The following is a 27,368-nucleotide window of genomic DNA, read 5'->3' on the forward strand; positions in this document are numbered from 1 at the left end:
TGACACCCTGAGACCATTACTGTACTGTAACTTGTTGAGTATTACCTGGAATATTGTGTGCAGTACTGGTCATTATTCCACAGAAAGTATATTATTGATAAAAGGCTTGATCCTGCTCCATGCAAGTCAATTGGAATTTTGCCATTGATTTTGATGAGAGCAGGATCAAGCCCTTAGAGAGGCTGCTGCGCAGGGCAACAAATGGAACAAATGTCTAAGTTTTTAGGCAAGGTTGAATGCATTACTGAAAAAGAGAGATTTTTTTACAAAACTTAATAATTTTGAAAAAATATTAGGTAATCATATGAGTAGTGACCAAAATATGATTTCTTAGGTATCAAGTTTTATATTTGATACGTAAGAGTGGTTCACAAATCAGCAGATGAGCTCTAGAAAGTAGAAAACTGCGATAAACTCAGACAATTTACTACTATTGTTGAGCAAAGAATATCAATAAGGCCAACAGAACCCTAGATTTGAGTCTGGGAAAGTTTAAGTCTAAATTAGACAAGATGGGCTCAGCTGATAAAATCAGGAGAGTTAGATTAAGCAGAGTCAGGTAAGGGCCAGATTGCCTTTTCCTGGTCTTAAAATAGGTTATATACCAGTTTCATATGTTAAATTAGAGATGTGGGGCGAGATCGTCAGCTGGCATAAATCAACTTAGCACCATTGAAGCTTCACCAAATTATACCAGCAGATGATCTGGCCCATATAATCAATGTGTATTTTTTCACAGCCATAAATGCTGTTTCATTGGAAGGTGTACAAAAGTGATAGTAAACTTCACTAAGGTTCATTCACAGGTAATCAAGTGAATATAATTATTACATATAAATAATAATAATCCCAAATGATACAATTTCCCCAGTCCAATTTTGTCTTATATTGTTTCCTTTTATAATAGTATAAAGTGGAAAGGGTTGGTTTATGCTAAAATCACAAATACTCTAGGGCCCAGTCCTTACTACAGCAAAAAACTGTGGCACTTAGTTAATGATTTTATCGGGGCCGTTTCTCTGATTTTCTTTTAACTCTGAAGAGAAAGCAAATGTGTATAAAACTGAATTATTGTAAGAAGGGATAAGTGACCTTACAGCACAAATTCTGACTTTTCTGCAAGCTTCAGAGCCTCGTGCATCCCTGCAGCTGATAGTTTCCGGTTGATATTCCTATATCTGCACTGTAGTAGATTGCGATAGGTTGTCCTCAGGTCCCGATTGAAGAAGGCATATATAAAGGGGTTAATGAGAGAGTTTGCATAACCCAACCATAGAAATGTTCTTTCAACCCAAAACGGGATGCAGCTGCATGCTGTACCACAGATAAAGGGTCTGGCAGTTGAAAGGATGAAAAATGGCAACCAGCACACAGTAAAGGCCCCAACAATAATTCCCAGGGTAGTGGCAGCTTTTTGTTCTCTCTTGAAGATGGAAATGTTTTTTCTATCATGTTTAAGGAGTCGTGAAAAATTTGTACATTCTTCTGATTCCTTGTGTAGCTTTATAACTCCATTCACAGAAACCATGCCTTCATTTTCTTCTGGCCGTGGGAAACCAGCAAACTTGTGTTTAGCAGCACTCCTCTTAGCAGCCTTGTAAATCTGATAGTACATGAAAAGCATCACTGACATCGGGATATAAAACGCAACTGCAGTGGAGTAAATTGTGTAACCGAAGTCTTGACTGATTAAACAAACTTTTTCATCGTTCACATTTTGGGCCCAACCAAAAAGTGGTGGTATGGTGATAGAGGCAGAGAGGAGCCATACACACAGGATCATTTTAGCCATACATTTTCCATTCTGCCTCACAGGATATGTAAGTGGTCTTGTTATTCCAAGGTACCTAGAACAATAAGGAAGAGTTACTACATGGTTCATTGATTTATGGGTAAAACTATTTCATGTAGTCTGCCATAAAGAGATTGAATAATGTTTTAGATTTTATTTTACATTCTCTATTCCTGTCTCCTGCACTTTTTCAAACTTGTAGTTAATTCATGTCAACTTAATCACCTTTAAGATAGGCAGAACCTGCTTTCCTGTAGAGATAGTTAGTTAGTTATTCTCCTAGGGTAAAATCCTGGTGCTACTGAAGTCAATAGCAAAACTCCCATTCACTTCAGTGGGCCAGGATTTCACCCCAGATGTAGAATCTTTCTAATTATGTAAAGACGGAAATCATTTTTTGCTTATAAAAGTTTTTTATAAAAGATTCTGAAAGTTAGGTTTTTACTGAGCTAACTTCTGGAATTTAACCCTTGGTACATTCTATGATCTACAATTCACGCAAAGAAGTGATTACTCTTTCACATTTTGACTTATAACTGTGCTTAGAGCAATATAAGTGATCCTACAAGAGGTATTCTATAAATAAAGTGTATAGATCCATGCCACTAAACTGGATAGGATACATTGTGTTACTCTTACCTTTGTGCTTCCAAGAGAAACAACATAGACTTTGCAATTGTATTCCATGATTTGATCATTTCAGCAGTACATTATAATACATTTTATGATTATATAATTAGAAAGAAATGCCATTTCTTCAACACTCACATCAAGTGTTTATTAATTAAACAAAATAAAAATACATTACAACTTTCAGTTGAACAATGCTTGGGAACAAAGGCATCTAGCTATAACTGATAAAAATTATTAAATTTAGGATTACAAAAGACTAAGAAAACAAATTATATAAGTGCTATAGCAACAATAGGGTTTGTCACAGCGTTTATGAATAAAATGAAGTCTATTGCCAGGTTTCCATGCTGTAAATCTTTCTTAAATGTTAGTTGTTGAACTTAGAATACAAATATTTTATTCTAAGAAATTTTTATGACTCGAGTTCTATTTAGATGGTGAGACTACTGTAAAGTGCCACACTGGTGCCCTTATTGCAAGGTAGCAAATTATGGCTAATGCTACTTCTTTAAGTAAGAATCCGGTGGCAACAATCACTCCGCAACATCACTGACGATAAGCATCACTGGCATGGCAGGAGTGTGAAAGGTAGATTTTGGTAACTGTGCCATATCCTTCACAGCTTGGACTGGCCAATTTCAGTGAGCTTCTAATCAAATCATGCTGTACTTCTGAAGACTGGGCCAGGAATGGGCTGAGAATGGTTATTATGGTTGTTTGGAATTGCACCTCCATGATAAGTGATCGGATATTGTAACATAGATACTAGTAAAAGCTATAGTATTTTTGTTGTTTTCGTTCTCTCACACCTTTTGCATTAGAATATTATCTCCTGCTAAGTCTTGGAGTCCTGGAGACAAGCTGTAGATGTCCTGGAGAATTCTATTCTGTGAAATCCCTGGCTGGAGATTGTGCCACTGTGATGAACAGAAAGTTCCCCAAGGCATTCCAAGATATAGAAAATCAGAGTTCATACTGGAAAGGGCTGGAGTTCGACTGTCATGGGACAGGAAGTGCTGACCGGTGCAAGGTTAACTTCAAAATGGCTATTTATTAGCTGACACATTTTGAGGTTTGTGTTGGCACTGTAAATGGGTGAGGTACAACAGCTCACGCTCACAATGAAGCCAATGGTATTACTTAACCTGCAAAGAGTTAAATTACTAGCATGACTGAGCATTAATAAAAAGTCACTTGTAATGCACAGGTTTCAGAGTAACAGTCATGTTAGTCTGTATTCGCAAAAAGAAAAGGAGTACTTGTGGCACCTTAGAGACTAACCAATGTATTTAAGCATAAGCTTTCGTGTAGCTCATGAAAGCTTATGCTCAAATAAATTGGTTAGTCTCTAAGGTGCCACAAGTACTCCTTTTCTTTTTGTAATGCACAGTTTCACAGTTCAGGGCAACTGCACCTGTATTTCCCTTCAGTGGTCCAGCAGTGGCACCCACACTCAGGATTCCAGCTGTTGCCTTTCTTGGGTGGAGTTCTGATGAGGGTATTTCCAGGCTGGACAGTTCCCCGCCTTCACTGTCTTATTCCCAGAAGAGACAGGCTGCCCAAACATACCTGCTTGCTTTCTCTTCAGAGATGGTTAACAGAATGATTGTCTACAGTTTTAAGTTCCCTTCAGTTCTTTCTAGGCAGGCCTATTTTATTCTTAAACTAAAAACCATTACAGAGAAAGCATATTAAGAAGCTGTATGCATGTTAATAAGCTTGCCAGAGATTAGCCCAACTCTAGCATGGCCTCTGGAAGGAGCAGTCCTTCAATGCCCCACCCAAGGGGTTTCCTTTGTGATGACAAGCTCATAACAGTTTCAGTTCAGAACAAGCATGGTCAGAATATGTTTTGTCCACCCTTTATACAGTTCAGGGGTCTTTGATCTGGAGTTTCCAAGAGCAGGCCACTAGTAGACAATGGGTTTTTCTTCCCCAGGGTGGGCCTTGCTTCAAAAGTGTGGATTTGAAAAGGGTCATTTGCATTCCCCTTGGCCCCACGCACTTTCCGAGGAAATCCACTTCATGGGTATTGTTTAAAAAAAAAAAAAAAGCCCTTTGGAGTTCCTAATACCTTCCAGAGAATGTATTAATCTCTTAAAGAAGGTATTCACATGCAATTCCACAATAACACACACAACTGCATTTTAAATAAATGGATGCTAAAGGTATTAAAACTTCTTCAACAAGGTTTAACTTAATTCAGTAAAGTTCATTCAGGACATTAGAGGATATTATCAGTCAGACATCGCTTTACAAAAATCAACACAGGATACGGAGCTTTGTAACTGAAGGGCATGAGCAATAGCAGCAGACACGTGTTCCTGGGATGCATAATACTATATATGTCCAACTATTTCATAATTTGTTTTCCATGATAATAAGGCTATGATGATGGGGGCCAAGGGTATATAGCTTGAGGGATTAAACTAAGTTTCAGTGAAAGACAAATTTGTGCTTAGACAGATTGGTTTCAGGAATGCCCAGTGCTGCAATTTAATGCATCCAAATGTAACCACAAAAATTAATGTAAGTAAAAATATATCCATATGAATTAAAATGCATTAGTAAAATGTGGTGTCAGTGTAAAGTTGAGTTCCACAAGGTATTCTATTAGAAATTAAAATGAACTAATTTACATAAAAATAAACTGGTTTCCTTTCTACCCTATCTACTTCTGTTAAATGTAATGGGCTGGAAAAACTAAACAGGCATAAATCAAGTAACCTTCACATCTTTTATCTGGGTGCATAAATTCCATTAACTTTGAAAATTTAGATACAACTTTAAAATAACGTGAATCATTGTCACTGTATAATATGCTGGAGATTACAGAATAGTGTAACAAAAACTCATGCCTTTCTGAACTATTGCGTCTACTATTTCTGAATTACTGAGTAGCAGAAAGTAGGTTCTTTAATACAGTCAGTACCTGAATAATTATTACCTTCCAAAAGATACTGAGTAGGAAGCAGTGGCACCATTTAGAGAGGGCAGGGGGCACCAGCCTCCTACCTCCCCCCGAGTTTCGTACCATGGGCTGAGAGCGACCCCTCCCCCTGTTGCTTGCTCCTCTCCCCTCACCAACCAGGAGTTGTGCCTCCCCAATCTGAAATGGTGCTCCTGGTAGAAAGCAATTGTTTTCAGATACTGTTTGGACAAAAGCAGCATCCAAGAAGTCTGTAACCTTTTGATGCCTTGCTGACAAGGGATGAAAGAGGTTGCATTGTCCAACTTCCTGTCTGGTTACTGGTTTCTCAGACTCCTTACTACAAGGAAGAGGAAGGATGATCTTTAAGGTACTGGGCTGGGACTCAGGAGATTGGGGTTCACTTTTTGGCTCTACCAAAGACATCCTATGTGATCTTGGGCAAATCTCTGAGCTTGAAGTTCCAACTGGAAATATGAGGCTAATCATACTTGTCTACTTAGCTCTTCAGGGAAGGGGCTTACAATCTGTCTCTTGCTATGCATACATACAGTGACAAGCACAATGGAGTTTCAACCTAAACTGTGGCCTCTAACTAAGCAATGTTGTAATATATATATATAATATATATATATATAAGAACACAAAATCATAGGTATTGATCTCATACCATTATCTTAGTTACTGGTCCCAGTGGGCCAATTTACATTTGAAATTAACACCCTATGCAAGTCCACTAATCACCGGGTCCCAGCAGGCATAAACCCACATTGAATTTGGCCTATTTACATACTGTGGAATATATTCTCACGACTAGCAATGGAACATATCAAATAAATGGTATTCTCTTTCTTTTCCAAAACCGATAAGGGCTGTTGAGGTACATAAGAAAGTGAGACAGGCTGAAATTGATAGCAGCCCTGCAGGGTGGATATGAAAACAAATAATCACAGTAATTTATTATGATGTATACAGCCCCCAAAAGTGTGATGGGGACTAGAATCTGTAGTGAACTAGACCCTACAATGTGGCACCAGACTTTAAAAAAGGCAGATACTTTCTCCACAGGCCTGCTGACAGCAATTCCGAGCCCCAGGGCAGAATAGTTAATGAGCTCCCCATACACGCATAAACTCCCCGGGTTTCTACATACCCGCCCAGTAGGGATGCCAACTGTCTAATCGCGCAAACCCAAAGACCCTTGCCCTGCCCCCTGCCATGCCCCTTTCCTGAGACCATGCCCATGTCCTGCCCCTTCTCCAAGGCCCCGCTCCCTGCTCACTCCATCCCCCCTCCCTCCGTTGCTCGCTCTCCCTGACCCTCACTCACTTTCACCAGGCTGGGGCTGGGGGTTAGGGTGCAGAGTACAGGTTCTGGGAGGGAGTTTGGGGTCAGGTTGTAGGCAGAAGTTTGGGTGCTGGGTTCGGGCTCTGGGCTAGGGCAGAGGGTTGGGAGGGGGTGAGGGATTGGGCTCTGGGAGGGAGTTTGGGCCTGGGGTGCGGGCTCTAGGCTGGGCCACGGGTACAGGAGGAGGTCAGGGGGTCAGCATTTACCTTGGGTGGCATCCGAGAGTGACCAGCACACCCCTCTGGCACCGGCTCCTAGGCGGGGGTCCTGGGGGTCTCCGCGTGCTGCTGCCCACAGCCACCACCTCTGCAGCTCCTATTGGCCGCAGTTCCCGGCCAATGGGAGCTGCGGAGTTGGCACTCAGGATGGGGGCAGTGTGCGGAGACCCCCTGCGTCCCTCCCAGGGGCCGCAGAAACATCGGCCACTTCTGGAATCTGGATTCAAGTGGAGTGAGGGTGGGCAGAAAGCGTGCCTTAGCCCCGTTGCATTGCCAACGGCATTGGCCGGGGGCTCCCAGACCCTTTTAAATCACCTGGGGCCCTGGGCAATTGCTCTCTTTGGCCCCACCCTGTCGGCAGGCCTGCTCCTCCATGAGGAGAAGAGTGATAGTCAGAATTGTAGAAGCTGGCTGCTCTAGATAGTTATTTTCCCTAGAGTCTTGGCCTAGAGATTTAAATACTGCATAGTGTCAAGCCACAATATCAGCAGCAGCAGAAGAATGTATGTTCTGACTCTGATTCTAAACAATACTATAAACATTCACTGTTTCTTCCATTTATGGATGTTTTACTTCTACAAATAAATGACAGACTTGGGGCTGACAGTAAAACTGTTTTAAATGTTATTGCTTTCAGCAAATATACTAGTGAACTTGAACATTCGGTCACTGCTTTTCACATTTACCCACTAATAAACATCAGGTCTCTACTGAATAACAATAATAGATACGGTACTTACAAAGAAAAGAGACCTTACTCAATACTATTAGTAAAACTCCAGCTCAGTGTGACCTAATATTCTTTCATAATATCTACCGTATTGTGAAGGATATTTATTTTCACTGTGGGTTACAGCTCCTGGGGGACATTCTTTTTTACATTTTGGCTTTTTTGATACACTATTGATGCGCTATAATGACTACAGAAAATGTTTGGTCTATATCCAATATATTCACTGTACTTTCATATTAACTACAGATCACACAACCACCTCACTTACTACAGTGTGTTAGACTATACAGAAAACTATAACAAGTGCTTTGGGCTATAACATGCACTGAGAAAGCAGCATGCTCTAGAGGATAGGGCACTGGACAGGCACTCCCAAAAGCAGAGTTCTGGACCTGACCTGGTATGTAAACTTGGGCAAATCAGGTTACTTCTCTGTGCCTCTTTTTCCCCTCCCACCCTTTGTTGGTTTTTGTCTATTTACATTGCAAGTTCTTTGGGCCAAGGACTGTCTCTCTCACTATGTGCTTGTTCAGCAACTAGTGCAACAGGGCCTAGATCTCAACTGGGCTCTTGAGGTGCTACTGTAATACAAATAATAAACTAGATAGAGACCGTTGTATGGAGACCTTTGAATCCTTTAAACCATAAAATGGTGCAGAGGCTATTTCATCTACAGCAATACAGGAGTGAGTGCCTGTAGACACCCATCTGTCACAGATGTGGCAGAACTTTCTCATCACATCTCTCTGAATGTCCCTGCATTTGTGCTTGAAGCATATGACTGTTCCATGTGTGTAACAGAAGCCACTGACTCATCCTCCAACCACAGTTGCCAAGGGTAGGCAAAGTCAGTCTTTGGAGCATTCATGGTAAGCCAACACTAATTTACCGCAGTGTCTATTAAACCCAAGTTTCAGAAACAGTACCTGCTTCCTCCTTTCCTGCGCTTGTTCCCATTTGATTTAGTACTTATCTTTGAGATGCTGGAGAAAAAGGGGAGGGGTCATTGCTATATTTGGAACCTCAAGGTCAGATAATGAAGTTTTGTTAATAAAGATGACACCATGGCCTCTATGCCAGTGATAACCACAAAGGGAAAGATACAACTGAAGTAGAATAATCAGATATCTCCCACTACAAGAAACCTATTCCCACTGTCTCTTCTGGGACATACAGAAGATATGCTGAGGCAAATTCAGACTAGTTGTACGCAGGCCCAACTCCATTAACAGCTCATATGACCATTTAGCTATGCATGAACATTTGCTACAGTACCTACCGCCAGCTTAAAAAAAAGATAGTATAGCCTGAAGAAAAGTAGGAGGCAGATTTGTTGCTCAATGTTTGTTGTTTAACTATTTTTTCTTTGCCACAGAATAACTGAATACATAAAAGATTACTAATATCTGAGAGTTCTCAAGACATTTTCAGGGATCCTGTCCATGGTGTTATTGTCAGCCAGCCACACATATCTCTTTCAAATATACAGGAAAGCATTCCCCCAACACACACGATGTGCCTTAGGATTGGTCTCAATGTATTTCATAAGCACGGGATTCCATTTAATTCATATTTATCTATCATCCTGTATGAAATATTGCACTGGCTTGTCACTCACTGCCACTAATCTGACCTGTTCTCCCAGCATTCTGTCAGAATCAACTTATGTTTTTCATTGCCTAGCTTTGCTTTCATGAGGATGAATGGATGGGTATGGGAAAAAAATTGAAAAACTGCAGAAGACCAATACTACTTGGAATCCACTTATTTTGTTTAGGTTTCAGAGTAGCAGCCATGTTAGTCTGTATTCGCAAAAGGAAAAGGAGTACTTGTGGCACCTTAGAGACTAACCAATTTATTTGAGCATAAGCTTTCGTGAGCTACAGCTCACTTCATCGGATGCATTCACTAGTTGTATCCAAATGAAGTGAGCTGTAGCTCACGAAAGCTTATGCTCAAATAAATTGGTTAGTCTCTAAGGTGCCACAAGTACTCCTTTTCTTTTGTTTAGTTACTGCTTAAATCTTGAATAGGGTTTGGCTTGGCTTGGCTTGCCATTGTGTTTAATTCCAAGACCTAAGCTTTTTTTATATTTTAAAAAATTAATATAAATGTTCGCCTTTATTTATTTTTAATCTTTTCTAAGAATAACCAAACCTGATATACTCCCTTTTGTAATGTGTCAGGAGTTAGATATCTCTCTCACCATATTTGGGCCTTTTAACCCGGAGCTGTGGAATCTGGTCTAACTGTTCACCAACCAGAATAAATTATTTTAGAAGAATGAGGCTAATTTAAGGGCTTGGCTGTCTTTAACCTTTTGCTGCGGATCATCCACCCCATCTGTGGAGCTGCCATAATCTCTTAATAATTCATCATTAATTTTCTATTGAATTCCATGCAGTATTAAGACAAGAACAGGACTAGGACATAACAAAACATAACAGATTCTTAGAGTCTGTCGAGCATTTACAAACTTTCTCCCTACTACGTGAACGATATTTGATATCTAGAACAACTATTTTTGCCTCTTCATTAATATATTTTATTTAATTGTAATGCTCCACTACTTAAACAACACATAACTAATCATGTAAAAATGACCACGAAATCTATTTAGTATTTCTATTACAGTAGCAACTAAGGGCCACAATTGAAACCGAGGCCTGTTATACTAGATGCTGGTCATGCACATAGTAACAGAGAACTCCATGCCCCAAAGAGCTTATGTTTAGGTAGATGTGAGAGATAAAGGAGGGGAGCAGGGAAGTATTACCCCCATTTTATAGGTGAAGAATTGAGGCAGAAAGAGAGCAAACATGACTTACTCATGTCACACAGGAAATCTGTAGCTGAACCAGGAACTGAACCCACATCTGCTGTATCCTACAAGACCACCCTTTATTTATTAAATGCTGGTGCCTTCAAACTTCTTATTTAAAAAATTATAGTATTGTGTACTTACATTGTGCCTTTCCTGCAAAGATCCCAAAAGCTTTACAAAAGGTGGGTGAGCATTATTTTACCCATTATTTTTCAGAAAAGGAAACTGAGGCACAGATGTGTTACTTGCTGAAGCTAACACATGAAGTCAGTGGCAGAACTTGGTAATGAACCTAGATCTTTGAATCTCTGTACCCATGCACAAACCACGGGATCACACTGCATCTTTGATTTGCATTCAATTAGCCACATCGGCTCATTAACAATAATAGCAGTACCATGTACTACACAGGCATTTTACCACATTCAGTGCTGACAAATGTACATAAATCAGAACGAGTCTGAGGGAGAGGGATAGATAGGCTGATGGGGTGTGAAAAGGAATTGGCTTGATTTCTAGTATTACAGTATTGGTTCATAAGTTTCTTTGCAACACTCACTGGCTGAATCTTGAGGCCAGTCTGGCTGTAGCCTAGAAAACCACATAACCACCCTGTCAGCTCATGGTGGAAGAGGAAGAGAATAATGTGGATCCAAAGGAAGTAAAGAATGAAATTCTACTCTCCTTCCTAGAAGGGGGGCCATTTTGCTGGTTAAATTGCAGGTACTGCATGACTTTAAAAACTCAGACTAAATATTGGTAAATTTTTGCAATGCCAGGCTAGTAAGGTTGGTTCTTTAGCCAAAATCAGAGTACTGTACTCATTGGTAAAGATAAAACTTTCTAATTTCATGTTCCCTGTAGTTAAACAATCTTTGTTATGTAGTGAATTAGGTGATAGTCTGTGAAAATCCCGAACTCTACAATGCTGGCCTACTTCCATACCCTAATTACATTACTTCACCTAATCCTTTAATTTTTCTTCCTGCTAAATGTCAGGTGTCATGAAAGTGCTTAGTTTTACTATAAAAAGTGTTATAGCACATTATTCACCATGTATAACAGTTTAGACGTTATATATTGTGCACTTTATGTATAAGTCTTTACTAGTCTCATACTAAAATATTAAGTGATAATTTTTCATTATGAAGCCTGGGGAAAATTAAATATTTGTGAACTGTGATTCCCTGTACCAAGGTGAACATTTTCATTTATTATTCTAGATTGCAAATGGAGCCTAAGCATCTTTCCTTTTGAAAACAAAGGGGAGTTTATTCCCAGAAAAGTAGCTCACTCCCAGTGCCAGAAGTGGGGATTGTTACTAATATGCAAGCACCAAAACTAAGAGAGACTAACAAAATTCCGACTCTTTGTTCCCAGCATCCAATCTAGAGGTTCTGGTTAGTTCTGATTGAATCCAAAGAAATGTAAACCTTTACTGATAGAAACATTTTTTTAAAAAAATAAATCAATACATATAAATATTTTATGTTAATACTAAATAAAATTTCTCTTCACATATTTACAGCTTCCTTATGGTTCTTTCCCTCTTCCATTTCCCAGTTTTTCTGTGTTATTCTTTATTTGTTTGTCTTCTTTTTTCTAGTCCTCCTTCTATTCTTTTCTGAAAGCGGTTACTGCTTTATATTTTTTGCTTTGTATGTTCTGTATATACTTCACTTTAACTCTTTTTCATTCTTCCTTTATCTCTTCCATTCCATTTTCATTTCAGTCTCCTGCTGTTGCTGTATTTCTATTTCTATTTCTTCTTTTTTATCTCTGTATGTTTCCCTCTTCATTTCTGTCTGCAGACCTACCATTCCACTTCCTTTAGAGACATGCATTCTGCTTTCATTCTAAGGCAATTTATAATCATCTGGGAATAAAGGTACTTGCAGTGTGTTTCCATTTGATTTTTATTATCTCACACATAATTTCTGAAATCTCATTCATTTTTACTCCAATCTTGGCAGTAAATCTTTCCCACTCCAGCTCACTTTTGCCTTGATTGTCCCTTTACCTGTCAGCCCAATTTGCCTGTCACCCCTCCCTGCTCAATTCTTAGCCTCCAGATACAACACTTCAGCATCCTGGGGGAGTTCATTGCACTGAACCCCCCCAAAAAAAATTCTGTCTCCTGCACAGATGACCTTTACCCTGATGGTAGAGTTCCATCATGCCTGAGAAGAACAGTTGTCAGCCATGGTCTTCATCCCATAGCTTTAGGTGACCTTTTAGATAGCGAGGCCAAGGCCATTGAGTAACTTAAAGATAAGGACAGAGACCCTGACTCGATATTCAATGGAAGCCTGTGTAGGGAGCAGAGGACAAGTCTGATGTGTTCTTGAGATGTGCTGCAGCTGTCTGTACTAGCTGGAATTTCCTAAAGGCTGATGCAGCTGGTTGGAACTGGTTCCTGCTTCTGCTGCTCTGTCCCTGCTGGGAGAAGGAGGGACAGGATGGCTTGAGGAGCAAAGACCTGGCCCCCTTCCAGGGTGCTCAGGGTCCCCTGTCAATTCTGGTGGGGCCGGTGGTATGAAGAGCTGACTGGAGCTGGTTCTTGCTGCTGCTGTGTCCCTGTTGCCTGGAGGAGGGGAAAAATGCCTCACTAAGCTATTAAAAAGATTTGACCATGTCATCAAAACAGCAGATACAGGGAAACCAGCTGACATAACTTACTTGGGCTTGCAAAAAGCCTTTGACAAAGTCCCTCCCAAGAGACTATTCAGAAAACTACGTAGTCATGAAGAAAGAGGCAAAGTTTTGTCATGGATCTGAAACAGAAACAAGGGGCTTGATTCTCCTTTTCACTGCAGCAACTTTATGCCACATGGCAGTCTAAAATGGTCATCTAGGGGACAAAACTGGATCTGGGATGAGCAGAGTATCCTGGGTGGACAAGGTGGGCCTAGCACAGGACTTCTGGTGTCATCAAGTAGGTTTCTGTGATACAAACTACATCAGATTCTTCATCACTGAGAGCATCATGTATTGTTTGATGGCAACAGGTCTTTCTTGATCAGCATCTGTTTTAGTTCAGGTAGCTTTGTGCCACCTTTTTTGGGCCCTTACCTTGGTAATAGTCCTGTGTAATGGACAGGTAGTAGATGTCTGGTAGTCAGTTTCTTATGCCTACTCTGCTGTCTCCTTGGACAGTTCCTCCCTATTTGAACTGTGATAGGTGAAGTAGTGGGTTGTGTCATGGGATGCTCTGAATAGAGGAAAGGGTGTCTGGTTCGCCAGATTCCATGAGCAAGACATATCTGTTGGACCTCATTTGGCTATATGACCTAGCTGAGTCCCAGGGATGGAAAGAGCTGAAATAGTCTGTTCCTGTAGTCGTGGATGTGCTAGCAGCATTGTGGCATAACAACGGAAATAAATTATAATAGTAACAATAATACTAGGTAGGGTTGAGTACAAGAAAACAGGGGTATCAATGGCATCAGGCAGCTGTGTGTGTGTTCCCTTTCTTGCTTTGGGGGAGAGGCAGGCAATAGTATTTACTAATGAGTAGTGTGTGAGAGTTACAGCTGTAAAATGTCCACTTGAACAGAAGATGGCAGTGAAGGCTGGAGGAGCATGGTTGAGGCTCCTCCCCTATAAGAGAGGCAAAGTCTTTGAGAGCCTCATTTCCACTAGTGGTTCCTGTTCAAAGGTTGTCCACTGCAGTACATAGACTCCCCCTCGCCCCCCGCACGATCCAGAGAGACACACAGCTCATGCGTACAATTAAACCATGGCCAACCTGAACTTACCAATTCATGAAGACTTCCAGAAGGTTCTAAAGACACATCTGAAATCTCGCAAGTCTCTTTGGGATCAGACTAAGGCTCTTAAATTGTCCTCATTCAATCCTGGGGCATGCTGGGAAGTACTTTGGGATAATGCAAATGTCCCAAACAAACACCTGATCAATGAACTTCCAGGCTTCAACCTACCCAGGAAACACTGGCATACACTGAATCGTTTTAGAACACTGCATGACAGATGCTGTCATCTCTTACACCTTTGGAAGATGAGACAATGGACCTTGTCAATGTGGACATTATTTGCAAACTGTGGACCACATTATAAATCCATGTCCACTTCAATCATTTGCCAGTGGCATCTCCAAATCACTCCTGAAGCTACCCACTGGCTCACTAATCTGGACTTGGTTCTTCACACGTTGCTAATCATCTCCCTTGCCACACAAAGGAAGTAGTAGTTCCTGGGCTGCGGAGAGGGGAGCTGGGACATGAGTCACAGCCTCACTTTCAAAATTAGAAAATCTCTCTTCCTTCAAAAGTGAACGATGGCCTCTCCCTGGCTGTGGGAAGGAGGGGGAAATGGCGGCAGTGATAGGGTATAACTGTTTCCATACCTTTGTTTTAAAGGTGTTGTTATTAACTGAATTACAGGAGCAGGTAGAAGCACCGAGGCTGAAGCCCCGCTGTATAGTTGTGGTAGCAGAGGCAGCGGCAAGTGGCAATACAGGCTGGCCGCCCCAAGTATGTATTCATAGGGTCCGGACAGGTATGTACTTGGGGCAGCTATCCTGTGCTGCTGCTCACTGTGTCCATGCTCCTGCAGCTGCATTACTATTGTTCGTGTGCTAGCTCAAAGCAAGGTAGTGCGAGTATGTCTGTGCAAGCTGGGAATCACACCCCTCGCTCATAGACACAGCCGTGGTCCCCACCCAAGAAAGTGCACTAGCTCTATATGTCTCCTGGAGCTGGAAATTACACCTCCACCTTGAAGTGTGGAGGCATACTTTGACCAAAGCCATATTCTGATTGGGTTTGTCAGAGTGCAGAGGACAGAAGCTGTGTTTCATGACGGATTTTCAAAATTTGGCTTTGTTCCAAATATGAGCAAAACCTGAAAATTTCCCATAGGAAGTTTAAACAAACTTTTGCTTCAGGTTGATTTAAATGTTTCATTTCAATTTTGACTTGTTATATTAAAATTTAAAAAATTACACTATCTTTTCAAAACAAGAAGTTGAAATATTTCATTCTGAAAAAGTCGAAACATCTCCAAGTGAAATGTGGTTCAGCTGAAGTTTCTCCGATTACCTCTACGCCTTTTTGACTGTTACAACTGTGAGTCAGCTCCCAACCCAACCAAGACCAATCACTGAAATACAACAGCAATAACAAATCCCGACATGTTATAATAAACCAATGGAGTGGGGGAATATTAATCTGAGGAAGAAATAACAAAGAGCAATATGGGGGAGGAAGAGAGGCACTGAGGGAGGAAAAGTGACAGTTTTAAGATGGCAGGCTGCCTGTGCAGCAGCAATTTAAGACCTTCCAACCAGTATTTACCTACAGAACTTTCTATTGTAAAATCCTTCACCGGGAACTGATGAGAAGATTATAAACCATTTCCTCCTTCTCTGTAGCTCAGTTAAGCAACTTTTATTTTCCATTTACAGGATCTTATTTTATTTATTCTCCCACTGATATTTTGATGACGGTAGGGGAGGAGACAAGGAGATCCTCTTTCATGCTGCAGATGTGGTGCAGAATGCTCCAAAGGTAAGGTCAGACTCAATCAGATAATTTTCAGTCCCAACATAAGCATGTACCTACCACCTCCGTGGCATCTCTGAAGCAAATCTCACTTTATTTCCCTAGCATTTATTACTTTTTCACAGCTGTTTACTTGCAATATGCTTACACTTAGTTCTCCCTTCACTTACACCTATATAACCTAAATGACTTCAGTGTGTAGCCCTTTTCTTGGGTACGGTTAAGAGTAGGAAGGGCCACATTCAATGTAGTCTAGGGCTATATCTACACTACAGCCAGTCGGCAAAACTTATATGTGTGAATATTCTACCCCCGTGAGCGACAAAAGTTACACTGGAATAAGCATTCGTGTGCACAATGCTATGGTGACAGGAGAGCTTCTCCCACTGATATAGTTTATGCTGCTCCTGGAGGTGATTTTTCATGCCAACAGGAGAGCTCTCTCCCGTCGGCACAGAGCGGCTTCACCACATGAGCTCCAGCCGTGCAGCTGCATCAGTACAGCTGCGCCGCTGCAGCACTGTACATACTGACATACCCTAGGAGTTCTGTTGAAAATAAATGAAATGAGCGGATCAAGTTGTCATATGAAACCTTTTCTGCTCCCAGCTTTTAGGAACTTCACATTTGATCCTGCCTGGTCACCTTTACAGGTGTTTCTTTCCTGCTTGCAAGCACACAGGAATCCTTAGGCAATTCCTTTTAATTGGAAAAAACAAGATAAACATCTAATGACATAAGCAAACCCCAAGCACTGTGTTTGGGGGTACAGCCAACCCCACAGTTCCAGTTATTAATTGCCCAGATTGTTAGAGCCCAGAATGCTTATTCACAAAACAATCCCTCCACCCATTTACATCTCACTCACAAATCCATTTAGATTCAGCGTGGTCAAGTAAGCACCTTGAGACATCTCTTCTTAGCCCATCTGCTGCAGGCAAGGGAAGTACGCACCGCTAGGCCTGCCACTGCCAGGTCACGTTCTACCAAGTGAGCGCCACACAAGCTGCAAATCTGGGGAGGAAACCCAAAGGAAAAGCAAGACCCTGGTCAGGGTCTCAGCTCTCTCCAGCAGTCTCTGGTCTCTGACAAAGTCTCTGCTTCTCTTGTTGAACTTGGTCTCCTACACAGTTAGAGTCCACTACCTGACAGCTCGGGGTGAACTCCTTTCCCCAGGCCATTTCTCTGCCCTCTCGTATGGGCGCTGAGAGCTGCTTTTGGCTTTAAATCTTCTAGGGGCTTGCACTTGGGGGATAGGTTTTGGCCCCATGTTGTGACTCCAGTTGTCCAAAATGATAATTTAGACTACTACTGAACTGTATTTAGGCCAGCTCCATAGAACAGGTAGCTGGGCTCTAGGCCATCCATGCTCTTTGGCCACAAACACAATGAGTGTAAGCAGGGGTGCTATACAGCCACTGATTTCTTTCCTTAGGCTGCATCTGGGAATCTTCCCTACCCCAGCTGAGGGCCCTGAGGAATGACGTCCGTATGAGAAAAGGTAGGGACAGGTTTCCACTGACTGAGTGATCACCCAGGAAGAGAAGGCGGGATGGGCTGCACAAGTGACACAGCAAGCTGACAGTTCTAAAACTGAGCTGTCATTTGCAAGAGGAAAGGCCTTTTGAGGCCATAATACTTCCAAGATAGTTGTGTGAACAACTGAAGATAGAGACTCTGCCCTAGAATGTCCTCAAAGATAACTGGGATTTTAAGGGCCCAGAATCCCAGTTCTCCTATCTCTTCTTTTACCTGCCTTGTGAGGGTTACTGCTGCAGCAACCTTCATGGGTGCAATAGGGGTAGACAGAGGATTGGCAGAAGGCTGCCCGTCTTCCACCCACCACAGGCGGTTCCATATCACTGATAAGCAGTGGGTATGGGTCCTCTCTCTTCCTATTCTGGGCTGGCAACCTTCAGGAGCTGTTGGCCCTTGATGGCACTGGCTATGCAGGAGTAAAAGGCAACTGTACTTTCAGTTCTCAATAGTTCTCATAGTTCTAGGACAGAAGTTCAAAACTGGGTATCATACGTTATGCTCCTAAATTCATATTTAGGCCCTCATGTGGCCTGACATTCGTAACAGCTGAGCACCCACAAATCTAATTGCATTCAATGGGAACTGCAGGTGCTCAACATCTTTTGACAACTAAGCCACTTTTATTTAGGTGTCTAACTATGAGCTTGGGAGCCTAGCGTTAAGTACCCAGGCTTGGAAATGTTGGCCCTAGTTCTTATGTTTTCTTGTTTGTAGAAGAATATTCTGATGTCTTCTTAATTTGCTTTGAAAATTTCATAATCTCTGAAGAAATGAAGCTTGTTTTGTGCTAGTGACCAAACTAATGTAGCAAATAATAAAGGACAATGTCATTTTGAAATATTGCACTTTAGCACAAGTGGCTTTAGCAACAAGGCTAAAAAATGGGTTTCTCCATTTCTCCAACTGCAAAGACAATTTTTAAAATGAAACCTAATGTACACAAAAAGTGCATCTTTACAACCGCAGGAGCCATATTGTTTGTAATATCAAAACAACACCTTAACAGGTCACTAAAAAAGTGATGAGCATCAAAATAACACCACCAGCTGTTCCTGGTTCAGGCATATGTATTTTCATTTAATTCCCTGCACAGATGAACATCTGATCGTGGATCTGATCATGGATCATCTATTTTCTCTGCACTGTTCTCCATTTCTCAAAGCATTTAATTGTCTAGTTCTACTACAAACAAACAAGCCATTAAAAATTACTTAGAAACCCACACAAAGGAGGACTGTTGTTTTTTGGGAATCCTGCTGGCACATGATGCTGCCAGATACACAATATTTAGCAACAGTCACACCATGATTTGAAGGTTTACATTTTTAATATGGTGATAGCATGTTGCAAGTTTCATTATAAATTGAAATATAACAGCATGCACTTCTGTTCATTGTGCAAACTTCCTTTTCAAGCACATGGCATTAGACAATTAATTATATGAATTTCAGCTGTCTTAAAGGAATATACAGTATAGTTGTACTTTCAATAGCTTTTAAAATCAGTTGAAAAATGAGGACAAAGATCATTTAGGGGGGAATTTCTTCCATTGATATGTGGATGATTTTCATGCATAACCCAATTGTTGTAATGAAGAAAGCTCAGCGACAGATTTCTTCCATGCCATAGCTCTAGCCACGGTCTTTTCAACACAGTGGACCAAATGGTGGCCTGGCTTACACAATGGAGTAAGTGGGGGAAAGCAGTGCTTAATTTGTAATAAAAGAGAGGCGGAAGCTCAAGCAATATTTTACTTTCATAACAGACACTGCAAGCCCAGAGATGCCGGGGCTGTGAATTGCCAAGCCCTGAGGCACTGGGGTTCAGCTCTGGCAAGTCCTGGCACAAATTAAGCACTGGGTGTAAGTCACCTCCTGACTCCCTTGTGATAACTCTTTGTTCCACAGGTACACAAAGAGGAGAGTAGGCTCTGCAGACCTGGTACATTCCCCTGCTCCCTGAAGATGGGTGGGAGTGGTTTGGGACAGAGCAGAGCCTTGGCTTTGCCTTGCACAATGTGCTAGCTTGCAGAATTACACTAAGGGAAGTAGGCTGCGCTAGGTTTAGGCCTAGGGCTGGGCACTTCCCCCTAGGAGCAGGGGAGACCAGTAGGAAGGCAGAATGTGACTCAAGAACAATCTGCCTCCCAGTCTGCTCCAGAGACAACAGAATGATGCATCACCCCTTGCTTGTGGCTTATAGTTCATTATTCAACCCAAAGGTAGTTATTTGCAATTTTTTCTAAGTCAAATGCTAGTAATTATTATTGTTTGAGTACTCATCTCTTCAGTTGTAAAACTGTTTTATTCAGTTAAATTGCAATATATTAGTGCATAACTGTAATAGTTTCATGAATCTTATCCCTCTGCTCCAGGGCAGTTTGATTGTCTACATGCAGCAGTTTCTTGTGATTACATCCACTGATTTATCTTTCCTTAAAATGCTCTTAAGATGCAGTAGTGCTAATATACAGAACTGACAGCTATTAGCACTTTCAGTCTTGCTTGTACACCAGCCAAGGAGCGTGGGTTATTGCTGATGTCATAAATATAAAGGGAAGGGTAACAACCTTCCTGTATACAGTACTATAAAGTCCCTCCTGGCCAGAGGCACAATATCCTTTTACCTGTAAAGGGTTAAGAAGCTTAGGTAACCTGGCTGGCACCTGACCAAAAGGACCAATAAGGGGACAAGATACTTTCAAATCTAGGGTGGGAGGGAAGGCTTTTGTATGTCTGTTCTGTGTGCTTGCCGGAGAGAGAGAGAGAGATCAAGAAAGCAGGCAATCCAACTCCATTAGAATTAGTAAGTACTAGCAAGGAAATGCGTTCGTTTACTTTTGTTTTGGCTTGTGATTTTCTCTGTGCTGAAAGGAAGGTGTACTCCTGGTTTTCTTTTTGTAACTTTAAAGTTTTTGCCCAGAGGGAATCCTCTGTGTTTTAAATCTGATTGCCCTGTGAGATTAGCTTCCCTTCTAATTTTACAGAGGTGCTTCTTTTACCTTTTTTCTTTCTAACAAAGTTCTGTTTCTTTTAAGAGCCTGACTGATTTCTCTATGGTCCTAAGACGCAAGGGTTTGGGTCTGTGATCACTTTGTACCAATTGGCTAGGATATTATTCACATGTCTCCCCAGGAAAGGGGGTGTAAAGGCTTGGGGGAATATTTTGGGGACATAGGAACTCCAAGTGGTCCTTCCCCGATTCTTTGTTAAATCACTCAGTAGTGGCAGCATACCCTCCAAGGGCAAAAAGTTTGTGCTTTGGGCAAGTTTTACCCAAAGCTGGTAGAAATAAGCTTAGGGGCTCTTTCATGCAGGTCCCCACATCTATACCCAAGAGTTCAGAGTGGGGAGGGAACCTTGACAGCTGAGATATCACTCACTTTCTGATTTCTCTTTCTATTTTAATATTTCTGCAACTGCTTATAATTTTATCTCTATGGATTCCTCACAAAGGGAACTTTTTAGTGGTGGAAATGATTAATTATCTTTGCATGTACAGATACAAAGAGTATCAGACAATTGATGCACTGTATGAAATTTTCTGAAAAAACAACCAAAGCATATTTTAAAGTATATTAACTTTAAGAAACCAGACAGAGCCAAATTCTTCCCTCAGATATGTGCCTGCAGCTCCCACTGAAGTCAACAGGAGTTGTGTGTGTTAAGGTGAAATTTGACAATTTAATTGTTAGTGATAATCAGCTGCAAGTGATCTTGTAACTTTACTGCTCTAACTGTTTAATTTTTCACTCAGGGCTTTATGATGATACTAGTTTTATGTACAAAGGGAGACTTTTAATTTTGGCAAAATCGTTTCAAATGGTTGAATAGTTTTCATTTTCTACCATTTCAAAACTCAAACACTGACTTATTTAGCAGTATGTATCAGCCTACAGACTGCTTTCACAAGAGTCCTCAGAATTATAGAGACAAGTAAAACATAGGTGCCTAATCCCTTCTGCCCATCTCTGGTGACTGAAATTCTCTTTTTACTAAATCTAGCTTTCCCTGCAGCACGCAGAAGGGAAATTAGATGTTCTGTATTATCTCTGTTGTCCTGGAGAGCAAATATTCACATGAGGTTTGTGATCTAGCTCCAAGTCTCAGGGATTGAATTAAGATGGTATAGCCAATATGCCCTATTGCCACTTCTTGCTGACCTATGTTCGAGCTCCATTAGAACTATGTTAGACTTTCCCTTCCCCCTCTGTCTCTGGTCCAACTCTGGCTCCACCCCCTCTCTGCCTCCTTCCAATGAGCACAATTTGTACTTGTGCTGGGCCTAAATGCACATCCAGAAGCCTCCTCTCTATTCAGATCTGCAACATTGCTATAAAGGATTAAGCATTACCATGTGATCACACAGGCCTGGACTGGGACACTGAGAACTTGCCAAATAGGCAGCCATTCTCTTGGATGTGCCAACTGTGGACTGGCAAGTAGAATGATCAGAATTACTATTTATTCTGCTGACTGCTTAGCAGCCCGAGACGTTTATGGAAGAGGAGAGTGAATAAGAATCTTGGTGTAACTCTTTCTCCTCTGGGAAGAAAAGTCCCCATTTTCCCTTCCCTGAGGAGATGCAATGAAATGGACAGTTCCTATGGCCTCGACAGCCAGCTCCAAAATCTTTGTGCAATTTTCTTTTTTTTTTTTTATTTGGAAAAATATTCCTCTTTTTAACATGAAAGTAATTTCTGGTCACTGAGCAACAGTTGGAATCTTCCCTTCTCTCAGACTGGTAAAAGAACTGGGGAATAAACCATGGGTTTTTTTGGTTGGTTGGTTGTTTTTTTTAAATGCATAAGCTTAAATTTAAAAAATGACAAGGTAATTTTGTGTGCTCAGCTTCAGCCACTTTAAAAGGAGCCTGATTGTCAGAAATGCACAAATGCACAGTGCCCAGGTGCTGAACACCAGGCCCTTTTTGAAGTGGGCACCCAAAAATTGGGCACCTGATATCACTAATCACTTGTTAAAATTTAAGCCACAATATATATCCATGTAGGAGCAAGCATCAGCAGTTAATTTCCGTTGGAAAATGCAACAAGCTGATTTCAATGAAAAGCAGAGTTGTAAAATGTATGTAGTTGAAAATATCCATTAGCAATTGATCCAATAATCCCACCTACTTTGCAGCATTCAAGCCTTCCCAATAATCTTTTGACTCTAATGCAGGAAAATTTGCAGCTTTTCCTATTCTGAGTAGTCTGTTTTCATAATAGTAACTAATGTACTTAAACGTAGCTACCTAAGCATCCCTAATCCCTAACTTTTTTCTCATCTTCCCCCATGCAATCACAAGACACAGATTATGCTTTAGGGCCCAGTGCTGCTCCCAAAGGAGTCACTGACTAAACTTCTGGGGGCTTCAGTAGGAGTAGGATCTCAACCTCATTTCTGAAGTGTCATTGTAACATATATGACAAACACAGGCATATCTTTGAGAATAAGGTTATCTGCATATTTATGAGGGATTGTATGATGGCTGTCTAGGGATTGTTACTAAGCCCCATTCAGGAACTCAAATCAGTGAGGTGGGAGAATTTATTGCAAACCTGGGAACCAGTAAACAAATCCAGAGAAGTACCAGCTGCTGGGGTGAATTGCATATACTGGTGCCATTCTGTGAGGTGGTGCAGTTACCCCAGAAGTATGAAAGGCATCATTCACAAAACTGGAATCTTCATGGGGCTGGTGGTGGAAGAATGATGCTTGACTTCCCCAGTTCCACCCTACACCACCTCTGACTCAGACACCCCATCCTATAGGCAGATACCTATTCCCAAAGAAAGGCTCCCACAAGATATAGGGGGGATGCCACAGAGGTGGCACTGCCCACTTTTGCACTCCCTGATGAGGATCTGTGGGGTTTTCATCCTGTGAAGGTAGAAGAGATGATATGGGCTGCAAAAAGCCTAAAATTCCAATGTTTGATATTGTCACGGATGTTACCTTAGATTCTCCATTAAGTTCAGTCCTGTATAGATACTCACCGGAATGTGCCTTTTCTAATTTGGCTGAGTCCCTGTGGAGCCTGTAAAGTGTCAGTGATCACTATACTAACATTTTAATAAGTGCTTTGCACAGTCTTAATGTAGCATTCATTAATACAACAAAGAGCACAAATATTTACCAGCTGTTTTATTCAGATACTTCAGACAAAGTCTGGGTTTCACTTTAGATCCTCAGTAACTGCATGTATCTGAATTCTAAAAGCAGCACTTAGGGAAATAAATACCCATTTTATGTGCTCATGTGTCAATTTGAGTAACCAGGGCGAGCATGGACATCCTGTTCAGAAACTTATATTTGAAAAGTGGGCCCAGAGGGTGAAAAAACAAATTGCATACTATATCTTACATTGGATACAGTCCTTGCATATCTTTAGTAAGACAGGCAAATTGCCTATCACTGAAGTGCATATAGGTCTATTATTCCATCACCTTTTCAGTTTTAGCCTTCTATTTGGTATGCATCAAAATTCTCCTTCAACAAACTGTCTCTGAATGTCAGTAAAGTATTATGCAAATACATTGAGCTGTTCCGCTCTCTCAGGTACATACAGTACTGCACATATTTTATGTATTATAAAATGCCATCACTTGAAACGCATTGTGGTCCTGTGGAATGAATACTTCGGGATTTTGCAGGGTGCTGCAGAACACCACACACAGAGGATATATCTTGATAGGCAAAAAGGGTGTGTTTTTCAACTGAGTTAGCTTAACAGATTAAAAAGAGGCATTACGATGCAGACTAACCACTTTGAAGCCATGCTAGCTGGCCATGGTGTAGGCTTTGCACTAGGCTACAACAGGACTTTAAAAGTGTTAGACTGCATCTCGCAGGGCTTTTGCTTAACACGATTGAAAATGAGGCCTGAGCACACAAGGGCTTTCAGTGAGATTTAAGTGGTACAGAAGATTGTGCTGGCCCTGTGTGTGGGAGTGAATTTCACACACATACTGCAACCCCTGTCCCCTGGGTCTCACTGAATGCATCCGATGAAGTGAGCTGTAGCTCACGAAAGCTTATGCTCAAATAAATTTGTTAGTCTCTAAGGTGCCACAAGTACTCCTTTTCTTTTGCGAATACAGACTAACACGGCTGCTACTCTGAAAACTGAAAAGGATGGCTTGTTTGAAACTGTGGTTTTTAGTTTCATTACATACTTAAGTTCTTTCAAGATTTTCCTTGGACTAATAGTGATTCTCATCTCTGGGAAAGATGACTTGCTGCAGGAAGAGCTATTTCTGCTTAGAGTTCTAACAATGAAAAGCAAAAATGGTATGCCCAACAGGTTAGTTTTGTCTCCAAATCCTGCTTCTTGCTTTTCCCACAAGGGGGAGGCTAATTGGATTACTGTATGTGCTCCCTACACTGTTCCACAGAGTAGGTTTTTGGGGTAGGATGGACTCTCTCCCCTCCCAGAGGCTTTTTTCCTCTAAAGTAAGATCAAATATACAGGCACTTCCATCAAATCCATTGTTCTTTGTGAAATTTTTTGGACTCTCTTAAATAATGCATACCATGTGATTTGCAAGTTACCACCTTACACATAGAGTTTTACTCAGTGATATGCAACTCTCACCCATAAATGAAATGCTTTCTACTTACACAAAAGGGTAATTCTACTGTAAATGAGATAGCATGAGATCAGTGCTATCTGGGTGATAGTTTGTTGCTCAGATTAAATTTTGGTCCTTTCTAGTTGCTGAAAATATTCTATGCATCTTCACATCTCTAAAAAGTCGCTAATATATATCATGGTTACCTTGAAAAACCCTGCACCTGATTCACCACTGGTAATCCACTGCTATGCCAGTGTAACCCCATTACAATAATTACTCTTCTAGCTCATCTCTTTATTCCTCTTTTCTTAGTTGTTACTAAACATTTAGTAAGATTTCACTAAGGATTTATCTGCAGCTGTTCCTTACCTGACATCAGCCTTAATCTGCAGCATCACAACTCATGGTTGTATAATAGATTTGAAGTAAACAGAAGTTAAGGCATCAGGCTTCACAGAGAATTATTATTTTAAGTTAGAAATAAGCAGCAGGAGAGTATGAACTCTTTAAGAATCAAAAGAACCTGCTTTAATACAAGTATTTGTTCAGTAATATACAAAACAAGGAATAAGCAAAGTAAAAAATGAGAGAATATTTTCATTGTTTTTGTCCATTAAAAATCAATCATTTTGTAATTCCAGTTCCAGATTCTGTCTTAAAAGGATATATTATCTCCTTGTTACATGTGTATAACTTCTATCATTGGTTTAATTAGTTTAACACTTATCACTAGGGTAACTATAACAACTCAGGCAAAAGACCGGAGCATCTCAATGAAGACCTCTGCCCAGTGCCCAGCGCTGGCCAAAAATAGCAAACAAAAATGTGTAAGAAACAGAATAAATAATACTGAAAATATTACAATGCAATTATGTAAATCAATGGTACAGCCTTACTTGGCATGTCAGGTTCAGAGATGGGCAACAAGAATTATTAGAGTCATGAAAAAACTTAAAAATTGGGACTTTTTGCCACAGAAATGGATAAAAGGGTATACAAACTAATGAATAGTTAAAGAAAAAAAGGTGGGGGGGTGAGTCAGTCACTGCTGTTCACCTTTCTCATAACACAAGAATTTAATTTAAAGGTGGCAAATTTAAAAGTGATGAAAGGAAATACTTTTTTGTTCAACATTAAATTAGTATGTGGAACTCATTTCTACAAAATATAATTGAATTCAAGAGCTTATCAGAATTCTACTAAGGATTGGTTAATACAGAGTTAGCAAGAATATACACAATTGTAACAGCAAATATTAATAAACAAGAGTTTTGAAGGGGATATAAACCTTCATGCTTCAGGTCATAAGATAACCTCTGATTGTTAGAGACCAGGAGGAAAACTTTCCTGAGGGAAGGTTATCCAAACATGTCTTTTGCAAGATTCTTGCACTTTCCTCTGAAACAGCTGGTACACCGTCAGACAGGAGTAGGCCTGCCGACAGGAATTCTGAGCCCCAGGGCCAGGACTGTCCTTAGGGGCACCAGGGCCCAGGGTGGAAGGGATGAATTTGTCACCTCTGAGGATCTGTCACCAAAATGATGACTCTGTCACCAAAGCGCTGGGCCTGGCCCCAGAGCAGTTGCGCAAGCCTAGGAGCCCTGTGGCCTGCTCAGGCGATTTTAAAAGAGCCCCCAGGCCCTTTTAAATCGCCCGGGCCCCTGGGTAATTGTCCCCTTTGCCCACCCCCTGTCGGTGGGCCTGGACAGGACACAGTAATAAATGGTCCACTTCTCTGTTCCAAAAAGGCAGTTCCTATGGTCCTATCAATGCTAGCAATTATTACTGATATAGATTGATTAATAAAATCCACTTGCTGTTTAATTCAAGGTTTCAAATTGCTATGTTTTTGTTGACCATAGAAGCAAAATTCCCAATAGTTTAAATAAAATTATGAAATATCTTTGGGCCAGATCCTCTCCTTTTCTCTAACCCTTTTGCACCACTCAGGTAGCACAAGGGCTGTAAATGGCCATTGGCAAAACCACTGGGTGGAGAGGAAATCCCAGCTGGTATAAAGTTGATGGAACCAGCTGCTGCCTCATACAGGCAGCATACTGAGGGAGGGAGTTTGGTGGGGGTGAGGCAGAGCACTGGCCCTATTGTGTCAATCCTCCATAGGCATAAATTACAACAGCCTCTAGCCTGCTGTAACTTATACCCAGTGTGGAATCAGGGAGTCACAGCAGGCTCCCTGAAGCTTCCTCTCCCTCAGCTTTAGGGGTGAATCAAACCCATAAACTCGATTTAAACAT

General features: G+C 41.1%; 1 protein-coding gene across 7 annotated transcripts in view; it reads right to left on the bottom strand.

Annotated features, from left to right (window-relative positions):
- HTR7 (5-hydroxytryptamine receptor 7) overlaps nucleotides 1-27,368 on the bottom strand; it is a 42,493-nt gene that overhangs the window by 13,538 nt on the left and 1,587 nt on the right. For 6 of the 7 annotated variants that reach the window (XR_012669389.1, XR_007357700.2, XM_048858380.2 and 3 more), the window contains exon 2: nucleotides 1,098-1,847. Coding sequence is in view for 5 of the 7 variants with exons in the window: in XM_048858380.2 (XP_048714337.1) it covers nucleotides 1,098-1,847 (750 nt within the window). In the remaining 2 variants the exon portion in view is untranslated. Of the gene's footprint in view, nucleotides 1-1,092; nucleotides 1,848-27,368 lie in introns of all 7 variants that reach the window. The other variant, XM_048858383.2, reaches the window with a different exon arrangement.

Source organism: Caretta caretta, chromosome 7 (assembly GCF_965140235.1).
Source record: "Caretta caretta isolate rCarCar2 chromosome 7, rCarCar1.hap1, whole genome shotgun sequence".
Classification (NCBI taxonomy): domain Eukaryota; kingdom Metazoa; phylum Chordata; order Testudines; family Cheloniidae; genus Caretta; species Caretta caretta.